The 18,056-nt window shown below is 43.7% G+C and overlaps 2 protein-coding genes across 3 annotated transcripts in view; both read left to right on the plus strand.

The window, feature by feature from the left end:
- Positions 1 to 2,902, plus strand: part of TARS3 (threonyl-tRNA synthetase 3) — a 42,200-nt gene extending 39,298 nt beyond the window's left edge. Inside the window, exons 17-19 of the mRNA XM_043922562.1 lie at positions 285 to 357; positions 987 to 1,101; positions 2,400 to 2,902. Of these exons, the coding sequence (XP_043778497.1) occupies positions 285 to 357; positions 987 to 1,101; positions 2,400 to 2,548 (337 nt within the window). The 3' untranslated portion in view covers positions 2,549 to 2,902. The remainder of the gene's footprint in view (positions 1 to 284; positions 358 to 986; positions 1,102 to 2,399) is intronic.
- Positions 2,903 to 4,860: 1,958 nt separating this feature from the next.
- Positions 4,861 to 16,837, plus strand: TM2D3 (TM2 domain containing 3). Of its 2 annotated transcripts, none has more exons than XM_043922233.1 (6): positions 4,861 to 5,021; positions 5,366 to 5,458; positions 7,971 to 8,128; positions 12,689 to 12,863; positions 14,346 to 14,421; positions 16,500 to 16,837. In XM_043922233.1, exons 1-6 carry the CDS (start codon positions 4,931 to 4,933, stop codon positions 16,681 to 16,683), a joined length of 777 nt encoding a protein of 258 aa, XP_043778168.1. In that variant the 5' UTR covers positions 4,861 to 4,930; the 3' UTR covers positions 16,684 to 16,837. The 2 variants fall into 2 exon arrangements, with proteins under 2 accessions (XP_043778168.1, XP_043778169.1); XM_043922234.1 differs by having other exon boundaries at positions 16,518 to 16,837.
- The last annotated feature ends 1,219 nt before the right edge of the window (positions 16,838 to 18,056 follow it).

Raw genomic sequence — 18,056 nt, forward strand, 5'->3', positions numbered from 1 at the left:
CCCTGGGGTGGATGCTCAGGAGAGCAGTTGCCGGGTCAGATGGCTAGTGATGTTTAGGTCTTTCACCTGGCTGCCAGCCTGTCTTCCCCTCCTCTTCCAATCAGAAGGCCCCGTCTCCCCTGTTGTCTCCTCAACTGCTTTTCCATATAGTTTGCTTGACTTACACCTCTCTCTTCTGAACCTGCTCTCATGTGAAGTCTTACTTTAAAAAAAAGTCTTCAGTCAGTTTTTAATCTTGTAATAAATGGTCGTTTTGAAGCATACATATTACTTACCTTTTCCAGGCCTTTCTGGCTGTCTCCTCGTCAGGTGATGGTCATCCCTGTCGGGCCAACTTGTGAAAAATACGCACTTCAGGTAACATCAGAGATGTTTAAAGTGCATAATCTTGGCATGTGGTCAGTGAATGTCATTGACTTGGAATGTTATTCACGCCTTAAAACATCACATAACTAATACATATATTTACCATCCCATGTTTTCAGTAACACCTGAGACAAGTCTATGTAGCTGTATAAGAGATACTTTATATCTTGTTTTTGAGAAATTGGTGTTTTAAAACATCTCATAGTTACCCTTTTCCTTGCGGCTCTGTTAGGGAAGAATACTTATATTATCTGTTGCTGTGTAACTTGGCACTTTGGAGCAAAGAAACAGGCATGTATTATCTCACAGTTTCTGTGGCGCAGGATCTGAGCCATCATGGCTGGTGGGCTCTGGCCCGGGCGCCTGGTGAGGCCACAGCCCTTGGGAGCTCAAAGGTCCCAGGTAGGGAAGTGGTCTCAGCCCTTTAAGCTCATCTTAGAACTTATGCGACATCACTCACTCTTCACTGTGGTCAAATGGACCAACCGGGACCAGGTGGAAGAGACACACCAGGGTGTGAATACTGGGTGGAGGGGATGCTGGGGCTCATTTTGGAGGCTGGCTACCATACTATCCTACCCTACACAGAGTACTAATGAAAGTGTCTCGTTGTCTTGTAGATATCCAGTGGCTTCTTTGAGGAAGGATTCATGGCTGATGTTGACTTAGATCGTGGTTGTACACTAAATAACAAAATACGAAATGCACAGCTGGCTCAGTATAATTTTATTTTTGGTAATCTAAATTTATATATATTTTCCCAAATGCTTGTTTTTTCCACTTTAATTCCCCCCCAAAAAAACCCTCACCAAAAAAGAAAGAATATGGTATAACTGCTTGATTATGAATACTTAAACACAAAGAAAAGCCTGTGGTGTTCCTGGCTAGATACTCTGTAATTTGCTGGAAGAAGACTTAGGAAATTTCATGTGCATCCTGTGGTGTAGTATTACTAGCAATAATTAATATCTCAAACCAACAGTGGAAAAACTATATAAATGATCTTATCAGTAGAATTATACTCCTCATGTTTCAGCCAAGTGACAGACCTGAAATGCTTTTGCTTTTCTGGTTTATTAGAACTCTTTAGGATTCAAGTAATGAGTAGGGAAAGTTCCAAAGTTAAGATGATCAAAAGAAAAGAATTAAGTGAAAAAATAAAATGTCCTTGAAGAACAGGAGCAATTAGATGTTGAATCTAAAATTTTGACTGTAAGAGTAATTTAAAACCAAGGGAGACAGATACTGACATGCCTGTGGGCACAATGTTGTTATCTCCTGTTAAGTTGAAAGTTTCTGTTGAAGGCAAAATAAATATGCAGAGGGCGGTCCTGTGGGCAGTTTGTCATCAAAGGTGTTTATAATGGGTATTGGTGATGGTTCAGTCAGACTTCTTACGGTGACAAAGATTTCACATTAGCTTAGACATGATGAAATGTATTGGGAGTCAGAGTGTCATGCCATGGAAGGTAGAATTCGAGAAGTAACTGGGACAGGAGGGAACTCCACCCTGACCAGGACCATTTCTCCCCATTTCTGTTCCCTTTTGCTCTGGTTCTTTATGCTTCCTTGATCTACCTTATTCCACCCTCCTTGATGGCCAGTGTCTTCTTTCCAGGTGGCAAGACACATGACTGCAGAATTCTGCATCATCTCACAGTATGGGTTGTGAGAACAGACCTTTTACTTATATTCTAGAACATTCTGTCAGCTGGTTGACCTGTATCTGGTGCCCACCCTGATTCATCAAGTGTGCCAGGTGGAGCTGGGGAGTCTGTAGGAGCTATCTGCTGCTATTGGTACCCCACAAACACCACAGGTGTTCTCCAAAATGGACAATAGACCAGTGGGATTAGACGTCATTCCTTGTCTCCAGAAACTTACTCTCAGTGGATGACCCATGGACATTAGATTGGTATTTGGTGATTTGTACTAAGAAGGAAACTCAATGGGACACAGGCCATGTGACTGCTGACTTAATATTTAGTAAAGCGTTGATTTAAAATAGATTTATTTCCCTTTGTTTTCTACAGTGGTTGGAGAAAAGGAAGAAACAAATAATGCTGTAAATGTTCGAACAAGAGACAACAAAATTCATGGGGAGATCTCAGTAACTTCTGCCATTGATAAATTGAAGAATCTCAAGCAGTCACGTACCCTGAATGCTGAGGAAGAATTCTGACATCCTTTCCCTGTGCGCAGTCTGTGTAACCTCATTTTGACCCCCAAGCTTGCATTTTCCCTAATTACTATTAGTACCTCTAAGAACTTGGAACCCATTGTCAGCTCTGCTGCTGGGCACGGTGAGAAGCGAGTCAGGAACTGAGTGGTTGATACCCACAAAATCTGATTCACTCATGTGTCTACAGACAAAGGACAAGGGTGGGAAATTTTAAATTTCCTAAATGTCTTGAGAAACTTAAATGGGAAAATGTTCATCGAGAGAGAAATACTAGGAAATAAACAATATGAGATGTTACTGTTAAGAACTGTGATTTTCCAAAAGATAAATCTCAAATAAAAGTCTGCAAAGCTTTTTGAATGGGGAAAAATCTTATTTTCTAGTAACATTATGTCTCAGGTATTTTTTTAACTGAAGTTTTACTAAAGTTCACACTGAAACTTTATTTTCAAAATCAGAGTCAATTTGTTTTAGCTAACCTACAATCACAACAGAAGCTAGTACAAAATATTGGATTACTAACAAAGGATTCTAAACTCAAAGAAATTCGGTGTTGTGTAATCTTTTGTAGTTTCCACTGTAGGATGAGTTGCCATTTTAATGCTTCTAAATGACAGTTGAACCTTACTTATAGGAAAAAAATTCAAAATGTATTACATAGTGCTTCCAGGGTTACACCTATGGGTTTTTACCATAATAATTTGCTCCCCTACAATTAAATTGCTCTTTTGATGGGATCACGTTCCATTGACTTGTAGGCTCAAATGGCTATCTGATTTTAACTGAGAGGAATACCTTGCTTCCTAGAACCATATTAAAACGGCTTTATGTCAATAGTGAATTTAGCTTGCATTCCATCAGTCTTTATTTGCTATGTGCTCTGGAATTCGAAATAGATTTAAAACCCGCTCTCTTCTGTACACACTGGTCATTTAGCTTCCTGAAGAGGTGGTGGACAGAATAGTCGACCGTGAATGACAGCAAATTGAACTGTATGGGTCCACATTCCCATGGGTTTTTTTCAATAGTAGGCTTCCCTGGTGGCTCAGCGGTAAAGAACCCACCTGGGATGCAGGAGATGTGTGTTGGATCCCTGGGTTGGGAAGATCCCTTGGAGAAGGGCATGGCAATCCGCTCCAGTATTCTTGCTTGGGAAATCCTATGGACAGAGGGGCCTGGCAGCTACTGTTCGTGGGATCGCAAAGAGTCAGACACGACTGAGCAACTAACACATTTTTTTTCAATAGTAAGTACTAGAGTGTACAGGATCCTACCCGCGACAGGTGGAAGAACTGAACTTGGAGGGCCTGCTCTAAGTTATATGTGGGTTTCCCCCTGTACCCCTCTCCCCGAGGTGGTTCAAGGGTCACAACTGTGAGATGCTAGAAGCTGCAGGTTGTGTAATGTAACTTTTAAAGCCAACTTTTATTGAAGCCAAGAACTATTCGATAGATTTCTTTATTTACCAAATGTACTAGTGAGGGAAGGGGTGTGAGAGGACTACCCACCCGGACGGTCTGGTGGAGGGTGGGCGCGAAGAGGGAGGCCTATGCGCGGCCCAGGACGAAGGATGCTGCGGCAGGAACACGTGTGGGTCGCCGCGGCCTGTGAGCAGCTCCCTTCCCGAGCTGGGCCTCCTCCGGACGGCCTGGGGGCCTGAGACCCGCGCCACGGGGCAGTCGGCCTCTCTCTGTCCTCGAGGAGCGTCTCTAGGGACTGGCTAGACTTCGGGGCGGGACGCTGGCCGGGCCCCGGGGTGGCGCGGAGTGGGGCCTCGGGTCCCCCGGGCACACCTCGAGTCCTTCCCGAGCAGTCTGGGCCGCATCTGTACACAAGCAGCTTTTCAGTCGGACGAACCGTAAATTCGTCAGATCTCTGCACGGTGCTGAGCGCACAGTAGTTTTTGTCTCTGAAGTACAGATCCAGTCACAGGTAAACAGTGGCCAACTTCCCAAACGTGTCCACCTCTGCCCTCAATCCCTCAGGAGGGAGAAAGTGAAGTAAAAGTCGCTCAGTCGTGTTCGACTCTTTGCGACCCCACGGACAGTACAGTCCATGGAATTCTCCAGCCTAGAATACTGGAGTGGGTAGCCTTTCCCTTCTCCAGGACATCTTCCTAACTCAGGGATCGAACCCAGGTCTCCTGCATTGTGGGCAGATTCTTTACCAGCTGAGCCACAAGGGGAAAGGTGAGCCTCTTATTCCAGGGGCAGGTGGCGCCGGGGTACCTGTCAGCCTTAGCCGGCGGAGCGCGGAGAACCGTGGCAGGGCTGCCGCGCCTGCGCCGGCGCTGTGGCCCCGTCCGGACCCGCCCCCTCGGCGCGCGCCGGCGTCCCGCCCCTCGCGCGTTCCCGCGCGGCCGGAAGTGAGCGCGCCGGCAAGATGGCAGCTCCGGTGATCCAGCTGCGGGCTCTTTGCCGTCTGTGTCGTGTGGTGCTGTTCCTCTCACAGTTCTACATCCTGTCGGGCGGCGGTGAGTTGAGGGCAGGGGGCTCCGGGACCGCAGGCGGAGGCAGAGTGCGGGAGGAGGGCGCGGGTCGCCGCGGCCGAGTCCGGCGCGGTTTGCCGCCGCCCCTCGGCTCGCTCAGGGACCCGAAGCCGAGAGCCTGGAACTGGGAGGGCCCGGGGGCTCGGCCGGGGGCGTGGAGCTGTGTCCCGGCCCCGCGCTTGGTCCCAGGTGCTCGCAGACCGGGACGAGTGTCGATCTCGTTGGGTTTCCCCTTCAGTTCGTGGGCGATCAGGCCGCCAGGTTTGCCCAGGCTGCTGAAGCCTGGAGCGCAGCCGCAACGCCTGAGGTCTCCGTCTCTCCGGTCGCAGGGTCCTTCAGCGAGGAGCCCTCGCAGCCGCTGCCGCAGGCCATCAAGGACCCGGGCCCCACACGGACCTTCACTGCGGCGCCCAGGGCGGCAGGTACCGGGCATTTTCCTTGTTCCTAAATGTGTGTGTTTATATCTAGTCTTCTCTCTCTTTTTGGCGAACATTTCCTGTAGAATATGAAATCATTTCCCTGGTGGCTCAGATGGTAAAGAGTCTGCCTGCAATGCAGGAGACCCGGGATCAGTCCTTGGGTCGGGAAGATTCCCTGGGGAAGGGAATGGCCACCCACACCAGTATTCTTGCCCGGAGAAGCCCGTGGACAGAGGAGCCTGGCGGGCTACAGTCCGTGGGGTCGCGAAAGAGTCAGACACGACTGAGCGAGTTTCACTTTCCATATTTGAACATTTTATTAATTGCATTTTAGGTTATGTGAACTAAAGACAGATGCACAGACCTTTTCTGTAGACAGTCTCGGTATTTCAATACCTTTCTACATTCCGGCCTCGTCTCTTTCCAGTCCCAGGCTCTTATTCCCATCTGTTTATTTGTAGTATTTTTTCACCTCACCCATCAAGATTACCTTCAACCAATGTTCCTTTCTCTTAAGAAAATTTCTTCTGCTTCTTGAACCCTGATCCTGATGTTGGGTATTAAAAGGCCCCCCCAGGGCTGTGTGAAATGGGGCGGGGGGGGGGAGGGGCGGTCGGGAAGTCCCCGAGGGACTGGTTGAGACTTGGCTTTAAGTCTGGTGATGCCGCTGGAAGCTGGAGCAAATTACTAACCTTTTGGGCTTCAGAGACATTTTGGTTTTGTGATTCTAAGTGTCCATCCTCCAGCCTCAGTAGTAATAGGAACAAAACAATAAAGGAAAAAGTGATATTTTGCATCAGTTCAGTTTAGTTGCTCAGTCGTGTCCAACTCTTTGTGACCCCATGGACTGCAGCATGCCAGGCTTCCCTGTCCATCACCAACTCCCGGAGCTTGCTCAAACTCGTGTCCATCGAGTCAGTGATGCCATCCAACCATCTCTTCCTCTGTCGTTCCCTTCTCCTCCTGCCTTCAATCTTTCCCAGCATCAGGATCTTTTCCAGTGAGTCAGTTCTTCACATCAGGTGGCCAAAGTATTGGAGTTTCACCTTCAGCATCAGTCCTTCCAATGAATATTAAGCGTTGATTTCCTTTAGGATTGACTGGTTGGATTTCCTTGCAGTCCAAGGGACTTGCAAGAGTCTTATTCAGCACCACAGTTCAAAAGCAACAATTCTTCAGTGCTCAGCTTTCTTTATAGTCCAACTCTCACATCCATACATGACTACTGGAAAAACCATAGCTTTGGCTAGACGGACCTTTGTTGGCAAATTAATGTCTCTGCTTTTTAATATGCTGTGTAGGTTGGTCATAGCTTTCCTTCCAGGGAGTAAGCGTCTTTTAATTTCATGGCTGCAGTCACCATCTGTAGTGATTTTGGAGCCCCCCAAAAATAAAGTCTCACTGTTTCTATTGTTTCCCCATCTGTTTGCCGTGAAGTGACCCAGATGCCATGACCTTCGTTTTTTGAATGTTGAGTTTTAAGCCAGCTTTTTCACTCTCCTCTTTCACTTTCAACAAGAGGCTCTTTAGTTCCTCTTTGCTTTCTGCCATAAGGGTGGTGTCATCTGCATATCTGAGGTTATTGATATTTCTCCCGGCAGTCTTGATTCCAGCTTGTGCTTCATCCAGCGCGGCATTTTGCATGATGTACTCTAATATTTTGCATCATTGCCCACTTAATAGTGACTTTAAGTAGGACCAGTTTTAAATGAGTGTCAGTGTGCTTTGCTGAACGAAACCTTGTTCTCTGTAGTTTCATCCCTGTAGAGTTCCGTTATTTCAGTGAACTGAAATTAGTAGCCATATATTATTCCTTCTATTAAAGTCTGCTAGAAGAACATCAGCATACTTGAGTTTAAAACATAGATTATTTTATAGAGAAAGCCAAGAATTTTTGACTCTCTCAGATGTTTTTTGAGAGCTTTTCTTCCTTCCTGAGAAAAGTGTTTACAGTTTTGGTCATCTCTTAACTCATAGGAATATATTATACTCCTGGGTAGTCTGGCTGGAAAAAAAGAACTGTAACCCACTGAATAAGTTGCTAATATAAAGAACTGTTTGTACTTTGGTAGTGTAAAACTGTATACTCCTTGAAGATTGTGGCTTGTGGAAGTAGCAATGTGTAACAATGACAGTATATCTTCTGGGGGTGGTTCCTTGTTGTACTGATTCTGTTAGAGGGTCAGTGGCGTCACTTAAAAATTAGTGAATTCAAAAAAAAAAAAAAAAAAAAATTAGTGAATTCAAGTGAAAAGCACAGTGGATTGGAAACGGAGAAATTTGGATTCTGATTGCAGTTCTATCTACCCTCTGTGATCTTGAACAAACTTTACCATCCATAAGCCTTTGTTTTTTCATCTTGTAACACAGTAAACTTTTTGCAGTCCTGATTTATTACTAGCACCATATATGTATGTTATGCTCATGATTGTGTTCCTTAACCTTGGAAAATTGCTTTCATCTGTTATTCTAATCCGTATTCTAAGAGAATAAGCTTCTCTCTCGTCCCTTGCAGAAAGTACCGATATCCCACCTTATGTGATGAAGTGTCCGAGCAATGGCCTGTGTAGCAGACTTCCCGCAGACTGTATAGATTGCAAGACCAATTTCTCCTGTGTCTATGGGAAGCCTGTTACTTTTGACTGCACAGTCAAACCTTCTGTTACCTGTGTTGTAAGTACTGCAACTTATGAATTCTTAATAAACTCACTGTAAAGCTTGAGTTATAAATAGAGTTTAGACATGAACATGGGGAAAATTGAGAAAGTGCTCTACATTTTAAAAGTAAGATTTGAGGATTGAAGTCCACTTTATCAGATGAAACTTCCGTCTCCCAGCAAGGTTTGGTGTAAGGGTTCAGATAGCAATTTTCTGACATAAGACTAAACTGAAGGAACTGTCAGACTGGTTATAACAAGTGGGGCATAGAACAGGCTCAAGGGCACCCACTGTTGTGCATCAGCAATGACCTTGTTAGAGCTGTCACACTGCAGCCTGTCGCTGATATGTTGACAGCTCTCAGGACACCTGCTTCAGAGCTTGGTTCCTGGAGGCAGCCCTACACCTGCTGAGTGTGACCAGGTCAGGGAGATTCACATATGTGCATTCTTGAATGGTTTGACCAGGTAAATTACTGCACACTTTATTGTAGTCCCAGCATCTGGATGAGACAGAGAGTAGAAATGAATAACAAAACAGTGTCTACTCTTGGCCTTGCCAGGACCAGCTCTGAGATTTATTCATCTGTCTCCTGTTTAATCAGGAGATGGACCTAGAGCATCTTTTCCTAAAGTGTTTCTGTGGAGCCCTTGTTGTGGGAGGTGGTCAAGAAAACATAGATTCTAGGTCATGTTCTCTTTAGTGGGTTTCCATTGACCCAGTGATTCTCACTTGAACAAGGCCCATCTGTCCTTTGGAGCCTTGTTTGCAGAGGGCTAGATTAGAAAGTTTCTCCCCCTCACCCCCCCCTGCCCCAGGCTCTTTCTGTTTCTCCTGAAGTCCAGTATCAGGAGAGGGCCTGAGGGAGGCTTCACTCCAAGGGGGCATGAGATTTTATGTGGCCTCAGCATCTGGATGTAGTATTGGTAAACTTCAGTATTTGTCATTTTCGTGTATCAGTGTTGCTCTTGAAATTGCGCTGGAAAACTAAGCTAGTTGGTGGGTAGTCTTCATGACTGCCCTTGGATTATCAGTTAGTCTTTGTTGTGTTATCTTAAATAGAATTTTTTCTCTACTCACCTAATAACAAAACCTATTTGACGGCTTTTGAAATCACATACTTAGTAAGTCTGGCACGTAGTAGGTACCTTGTGGAAAATAAGAAAACCCAGATGGCTGAGGGGTGCTTTTCCCAGAATGAGTCTACTTTGTTTGCCTTCATGTTTTAGACATTCATCTCGCACAGCTGGTTCTTGAGTGAAACTTAGTTTTCAGTTTCTTCCTCCTTTAGGTGTTCCAAAAAAACAGGTGGTTTCATTTTTCAGAAAATAGCAGGGGACAAGGGAAATAACAAAGGTAGAGAAATGACAAAACTTAGGGAGGGGCTTTTCCTAGCTGACCCTGTCCCGGGTCCGTCCTCAGCCCTTGGCTGAGACACGCCCTGGAAACACTCTTTCCCTCATACCTCAAGTGCTTCCATCTCACCTGCTTCGTGACTAGCCGGTCATCACAAATCCTGTACAGTATCAGGTGCCCAACCCCCAGAGGTGGCTTTTGAAAGTAATCTCAAGAGCATCTGGTGGTCTGTTTCTTCTCAGAAACGAAGAACAGTCAAACAGTTGGCTGTCAGGAGCTGCGGGTCCCAGGAGTGCTGCAGCTGTGATTTGGGGCTGGCCCCGTGTTCTTCCCTTGGTGTTTTAAGACCATCGCAGGTGTACATGCAAGTACTCATCCTCTCGCCTGCTGCATTCACCCCCTTCCCTCCCCTCACTTTGTGTTGAACTTCAGATTAATAGAAGGAAATAAACTCTTATTGTTCTAATGTGCACTTGTAGGGACTCAGGCCAAGGGAATCTCACCTGGATTACACTAGTCAAAGAAATTGTTTTATAATGTATATAAATAGAAGTAAGGGCAGAAATCCGGCTGTAATGGAAACTGCCAGGCCAGTTCACATCAGCTGAAGATGTGCTTGACAGAAATGGTTTTTGTGTATGTTACTTGGAGGAGAGCTCAGTCTGCTAGTGTAAGTGAGGCAAGTTTAATTCGTTTAGGTAGGCTCTGGATTCTCAGTAATGACAGTTGTGTCACAGAGGGAAAGGTATTTACCACAGGTGAGCTATTATTGGGGTCTGTACTTTTTTGTGGTGTGAAAGTGGACTTAGTGAATGCTAGGGTGCCCACGTACCCATGGGAAAAAAGTGGAATCCCTATTTTGTCCAAAGTAATTCCAGATAGATGCAAGATTTTATGTGAGAAGATGAAATCTCAAAGTACCAGAGAAAGTGTGAGAGTTTTGTTATCATCTCAAAGTGGGGAATAATTTTCTAAGTATGAAATAAAGTTTAGAAGTTATACAAGAAAGAATTTATACATTTGACTACTGAAGATGAGAGGTTTCTGTATGAGCTTAAAAAGCATAAAGGCCAGAGATAAATGACAAACGATGAAAAAGTTTTAACACATGTGACAAATAATATACTAATACTCATAATATATCAAGACATCCAAAAAGCCAATGAGAAAAAGATGACAGTCCTATAGAAAAATGATGCTAGAGCATGAGCACATGGTTCATAGCAAAGGAAATACAAGTGGACTTTCAACTTGTATTTGAAAGATGCTTAATTTTCTCATAGTTTAATACAAATTAGTGCATTTTTTTAAACCTGTCATATTGGCAAAACAGTCAAAAAGTTTGATAACACTTTTCTTGAAGGTGTTAGAGACAAACATTGCTGTGTCTTGTCAGTAGATGGGTGGGTTAGTCAGCCTGTGGTAGACAGTTTGTCTCATCTCTGAAACCTGTGGGCTTCCCTGGTGATCAGAAGGTAAAGCGTCTGCCTGCAATGTGGGAGACCTGGGTTCTATCCCTGGGTCAGGAAGATCCCCTAGAGAAAGAAATGACAACCCCCTCCAGTACTCTTGCCTGGAAAATTCCATAGATGGAGGAGCCTGGTAGGCTCAGTCCATGGGGTCACAAAGAGTTGGACACGACTGAGTGACCTCACTTTCTTCCTTTCTGAAATGTACAGATGCATGTAAGCTTTGACCTGGCAGTTCCATATCTAGGAATTCATCTAACAGGTGTTACTTATTGCACATTGATACACAAAAGTATGCCTAAGAATATTCTTAGTTGCATCGTTCACCCAGCAAGGTTGGAAGCAAGCTGAATGTCCAAGAAAGAGCAGTTCACTTGCAGCTCACTGTGTAGTGAAATAAATACAGCTATTGCAGCTGTTGAGAAGAACTAGGCGACTCCAGAGATGTTTCTTGATACCTACAGAATTAAGTGAAAAGTAATTATCAGTGGGAACATTAAATTGGAAAAAGAAGAAGTGTATCCGATGTAAGCGTACGCATGCATAGAACAGACTCCCTGGAAGACCAGCATGGATCAGCTGTGCTCAGTGCTGAGGGCCGGGCCAGGCCAGCCACCTCTTTCTCTCCTCTTGTCTCCCAGAATTTGTACCATGTACACTGACTGCCCAGTGTTAAAAAAAAAAACAGTTGATAAGAAACGTGTTACAGATGCATCACTAGAAATATGCAGACATTTACAATAATATTGCTTAAATCAAGGAGTGTCTTACTCGTGAATACTGCCCTTATAAGTGGTTTTGTATTAATCAAAAAAAAAAATTAGTAAATACGATACTTCCAGAGGTGATTGTGTTACCATTTAAATACAGTTTTGAAAATTATGTTTTATAGCTTAATATTAAGTGCTGGTGAAAGGATACAAAATGTTTTCAGTTTAATTCCATGTATGTAAAACTATCACAGGAAGCAAAAATGAAAGAAGGTTAGACGTGCTTCTCTCTGGCGAGGTTACCAGTTTTCCTGTAATTTCCAAATGTGCAACATATAAGCACATGGGGTGCTCTTACAGGCAGAAAACAAATTTAAAATTGAAATGGAAAACTTGTTTCGAGGCTCAGGGCCACAATAGCACTGGCTGAACCTTGCCAAGGGGTTCTTTCTGAGTTGGGGATGGTCTTCTGGGGCTGCCTGTGGGTGGGTCCTCTCGGGTGCTCCTGGGAGTGTAACAGCAGTGACTGCCCTGGGCCTCAGGACCTCAGGGACTCCTAGGAAGAGTTGAGACCCGGTAGGCAGGCTGTTCCTCCAGGAGCGTCCAGCTGGGTCCGGGCTCCCATGTACTGCACAGTACTTTGAGCAGAGGGACTCATCTGCCCTGTCAGCTCTCTTGTGTCTCTGGGGCTTCATAAAGTGCCTTTTCCTTTCTTCTTTGTTATATAAGTACGCATGTGTGTTATTAAAAATTTAGCCAAAGTAACAGTGATGAGTCTTATCCTGATAACCTTTGATATTTTGATGTGCATTTATCTAGGTATTTTTTCTTAGGTATATATTTTTGGGTATATACTTATGATCCTAGATCATGGCATATGCATTTGTTTTGCATACATATTGGCTTGGTACCTGTTTGTCTGCTACTTCCTCCTAGATCATAAATAGAAGTGTTTTTGATACTTGTGCCTTGTAACTATGTAGTTTTATTGACATATTGACAAACTGGATTATGACTGAATAGCTCTGTGTCCTTTGTAGGATCCAGACTTCAAATCCCAGAAGAGTTTTGTCCTCAACATGACCTGTAGGTTCTGCTGGCAACTCCCGGAGGCTGACTATGAGTGCTTCAGCTCCAGCAACTGCAGGGCGGTGTCCTGCCCTCGGCAACGCTATGCAGCCAACTGCACTGTGCGGGACCACATCCACTGCCTGGGTAGGTTGACTGAGGGAGGCTTCTGGGTAGAGTGCTCTTCTTTAGGCGTACTTGCAGAACCATCACTGAAGTTTGAAAATTAAGTTTCAATTGTGTAGTCAGAAATGTTTATCAGCATGTTTTAGTTATGCCAGTTCTCTTATCTTTTAAAATGTAGTACTTCATAAAATAAAAATATATAAGGTGTAAAGCATAATGTGTGATTGAGTCTCCCCCAGGTTAACAGCCAAAGCATGTGATGCCATCGAAACTACCAGAGTGTTTGCTGCCTCTTCTTTAGGGGTGACACCCTTTTGAGGTTTCTTATGATCCCAGTCCCTTCCTTTAAGTTTTTTATAGTTGTCCCATATATGTGCTAGAATACAGTGTGGTATATTATTCAGTAATGCATGTCTCAGAACTGTGTGAAGTAGTAGCAGGCTGTTTATGGTCTCCTAGGACTTGTTTCTTTTCATCATTATGGCTCTAAGATTCTTCAGCTTGTCCTTTTCTTTTTTCACTTCTTTATAATAACCTGTTATAAGATTGTATCATAGTTTATCTGCTCTCCAATGTATTTGGACTATTTACCTTTTTTTTTCTTTTTCTTTTTTTACAAACTGTGGTGCCCTTAAAGCTTTTGTCTGTGTCTCTTGTCACACGTGTAAGGGGGTGTGTCTGGTATGCACCCTCTGGCATGTGTTCTTTTCCTGGTGGTTGTGTTTGTTCACACTCCCGCCAGTGGTGCACAGCTGTTAGTGAGGATCCACATCCTCTCCAATACTTGTCCCTAAGTTTTGTTTTTTCTTACAGACTTCTATGAATTCTTTTGTATTTTGGATAGTAATCTTTGATGGCCCTAAAATCCTCTTCTGGATTTTAACTTTTTCCCCCACTTTCTTTTGGTCTCTTTTGAACACAACTTTAAAATTTTAGTTAGTTGGTTTTTCATCTTTCATAGTTAGCCCTTTTTTGTTGCAAAAAGCCTTTCCCTGCTCCAGATTCACAGAGATGATTTCCTGTACTTTATTTTAAAAGTTGTAACTTTGGCCTTTCACATTTAGGTCTTTAGTTCCCCAGGATTGGTTTGGTGTATGGTGTGAGGTGGAGTCAGACTCACTTTTTCCAGTTTGAACAGTCAGATGTCCCAGGATCCCCGGGCCATCTGTGGCCTGCGTCCATGAGATGTGTCGGTCCTGCATGGCCTTCTCCCCTCCCGGTGCCTGGTTTGTCTGTCTTGTTCACCCCCACATCATCCACACCTTGACAGCAGGTGGGGTGGTTCACCTTCTTCAAGCTGTGGTCCTCATGAACCTGTGTTCCTCACAAGCCTGTGCTCATGGACAGTTAGGGCTTTCTATTTAGCATTCAAGGTAGTGAACATTTATTTTTGTGAAGAGAGTTGTCTTTTTAGATTATAAATTATAAGACCACCAGCTATAATTTAGTCTCTGTGCCAGAGTATTTTTATACCCTTGTTTCATTGTGGTGTATTTCCCTTAGGTAATCGCACTTTTCTGAAGATGCTCTATTGCAACTGGACTGGAGGATACAAGTGGTCCACAGCCCTGGCTCTGAGGTAAGCACTGTTCCCAGTGAGCAGAGACACCACTGGGCATTTGCTGTGGCTTTTGGGCTCTTCTGCGCTCCTCTCCTACTCTCTCAGGCCCTGCCACGCGTTGGGTAAACCACAGGGACTGTGCTGCCGGGGGCCGTTGAGGTGGTCAGACCGCTATCTTTGTGGAGCTTGGTGGCGTATTGCTGGCTTTCCTCCCAAGGTGCCTGCACGTTCTGGAGGTGACTCGAGTCTTTATTGGAGCTCATTAGAACCAGTCAGTCTTCCCATTATGAGCGTACTGTGAGTCAGTGATGTGCTGCCTACTATTTAAAGTAGCTAGGCTTATGACTGTCTTTAATTTTCAGTAATTTCCTTCTAAATCATAAAAAAAACCTACATGTTCAGTATTGAAAACTAGAAAAAACAAAAATGACAAAGATAAATGTTGAAAATCACCTGTAATTCCACTATTTGAGCATAATTATAGACTTAATTTTTACATAAAAATATACTTGTATTTGTTAAACTTTTCAGCAGTTTGAAAAGAAAATTGTAGCAGTTCTCCCCACCCCCACCAGAGTGAAGGGCAGGTGGGCTGCTGGCTAAATGGTCCCTGATTCAGAAGTTGTGCAGCTGCTGTTGGAGGTTTAGGGTGAGAGCCCAGGGACTGTATGGTGGGATTTGGGCAGGGCTTCTCAGCCTTGTTGTTGTGGATGTTTGGGCCAAGAATTTTTGGTTGTGGGGTGTCCTGTGAGAGTAGGGTGTGTAGCATCCTCTCTCGACTCCATTTATTGGGTGTTGTTTACAAGTCTTCCTACCCCAGTGGTGACAGTCAGTAGCACCTCCAGGTATTGCCTCTATCTGGGGACCACTGCTTGAGGGTCTGGCTAGGAAGGTGAAGGGTCCTGTCTGGCAGGAAGTCTCCCTGGAAAGTGAAAAGATGGGGCCACGACAGAAAGTCAGACACAGCGAAGGTGAGATTGCCCAGCGTCTTTGACACAGCAGTTCACGTTGAAAATAACACCTGACTTTCTGCTTCCCAACAAACTTTTTATTTTGGATTCATTTTAGATTTACAGAAAAGTAAAAGCAAAGCTAGAGAGTTCTGTACACCCCTCACCCAGTCTCCCCCTCATTGTGAACATCTTAAATTACTATGACACGTTTCACAGCTGGCTTTTAAACAGTAAGAGTTCTTTGGGCTCAACATGGTTTCTTGCAGAATATTGAATGTGATGATGCTTGGCAGTTGCTTCATGGTTCTCGGGTTGGGGTGGGAAGGAAAGGGTGTGATGAACCAGGGTGGGCACATGGTGATAATTATTGGGGCTGGGTCGTGGACTTCCCAGGTGACTCAGCGGTAAAGAAACCACCTGCCAATGCAAGAGATATAGGCTTGATCCATGGATTGGGAAGATCCCCTGGAGAAGGAAATGGCAACCCACTCCAATATTCTTGCCTGGAGAATCCCATGGACAGAGGAGCCTGGTGGGCTACAGTCTATGGGGTCGCAAAGTGTCAAGACACAACTGAGCGACTAAACAACAACAATAAACATGGATGCTGTTTGCCTTCTTTTTACTTGTGTATGTTTTAGAATTTTCCATAATAAAAATTTTAAAAGAAAAACAATGAGAAGTTGTCTGAATATTGTTAGATGCTAGAATTTGAAGGAACCTTAAAATTCATTTTTTCCTAGCAGAGCTTTTTTACATGGGTGATTGACAAAGGTCCAGACTTGATGAAGCAGCCAGCTAGCTGGCTGGCTGCCTTGAGATGCTCCTGCAGCCTCCACATTGCTGGTCTGGTAGACTAGCCCTGCTTTGCCCTCCCAGATGCACCAGCTTTTTGCTACTTAAAAAAGTAGCAAGCTAGATTTTCTTCAAAAGAGAAGGATTAGATTTCATTACAGCTCATGTGTGTTCATTGTTGACATGTGAGCAGTCTTCTTGCCTGTGATTGTTTGGTGGTGTGCATTTGTGAGGTGATCGCTGTGTCCTCATCCAGGGTTTGCTGATCTGAGGCCCTTTCACACATGTGAGTCAGCATGGTTACTGAGCCCCAGGTGGTGCAATTGGGGGGCTGTTGATGCATTTCAGGCCTGTTTGCTGTTGCAGCATCACCCTCGGTGGGTTTGGAGCAGACCGCTTCTACCTGGGCCAGTGGCGAGAAGGCCTTGGCAAGCTCTTCAGCTTCGGGGGCCTGGGAATATGGACGCTGATCGACGTCTTGCTCATTGGGGTTGGCTACGTGGGACCAGCGGATGGCTCTTTGTACATTTAGCTGCAGTTACATGCTTCAGAGAGGAGTGGAGCTTAGCAAATATGCTTTGCCTGTGGGAATCCACATGCTTTGAGGGACTTGTATGTGTGTTTAATGTACAGCATCTGTACTTTGCCTGCCTTGATGAAGGTAAAATAAAAAACAATGAACCATGCTTATCTGGAATTTGGTTTTCTTTGCCTGAAATTTTTTTTTTTTCTGTGAAAATGTTTAAACTGGAAGAACAACCTGTGCAACTGAAAATCTATTTAGTTCCTAGACTTGAGTTTTATATTACTTACCTCAGAGTGTATCATTTGTATCTCCAACTTGAATGTCATCTGCCGTAAAAAACATTTGAGCTATAACTGCAAAGAGTGGAAAATCTTTTCATTCTTCAGCTAAATAAAGTTATCTATCTAAACTTCAGTCATCTCTGAGTTTTGCAGTGTAATAATGTCTGTGTAGTGTGGTCTTTCTGTATGATTGTTTGAAATAAATGCAGAAACTTTGTGTCTGGTTCCTGTGATTGCAATTTTGTTAGTAATATAAAAGGTTGCAAGAGTACTAGAAAATAAATAAAAATACAAGTTACTTTAAAAATTTTGCAGACTTCTGTTATGTTTTTTATATTAAAACATAATCTTGAATAATCATAGCAACTTTCTTTTATTATTAAGAAGTGAAATGTTTCTTTTTCAGGGTATTAGTCCATTCTAATAGATTTATTCATAATTGGCTGGTTCATTAACACACAGTGGACATATTTAAAAATGTGTTAGTGTGATAAATGCTTTTGAGTCTTTATAAGATCTATTGTAGACCCTTTCTTGGATAGAAAAACATTTATTAATCCAAAAGCTCTTTTTTTCAAAAACATTTTTAGTTAACTTCTTAAAATTCAAGTGTAGTCAATATACAGTGTTTCAAGTGTATAGCAGAGTGATTCAGTTATGTATGTTGTTGAGTCACTGAGTTGTTTCTGTCTCTTTGCGACGCCCAGACTGTAGCCCACCAGGCTCCTCTGTTCATGGAATTTTCCAGACAAGGATACTATAGTGAGTTGCCACTTCCTTTTAGTTGTGTGTGTGTGTGTGCATTTTTTCAGATTCTTTTCCATTATAGGTTATTACAAATATTGACTGTCATTCCTGTGCTATACAGTAGGACCTTGTTGGTAATCTGTTTTATTTAGAGTACTGTGTGTATGTTAATCCCCAATTCCCAATTTATCTCTCCCAGCCTTTCTGCTCTGGTAACCATAAATTTCTTTTCTGTGTCTGCAAGTCTATTTCTGTTTTGTAAATAAGTTCATTTGTATAATTTTTATGATTCCACATACAAGTGATATATGGTATTTGTGTTACTCTGTCTGACTTGCTTCACTTAGTGTG

Source organism: Cervus elaphus, chromosome 13 (genome assembly GCF_910594005.1).
Source record: "Cervus elaphus chromosome 13, mCerEla1.1, whole genome shotgun sequence".
NCBI lineage: Eukaryota > Metazoa > Chordata > Mammalia > Artiodactyla > Cervidae > Cervus > Cervus elaphus.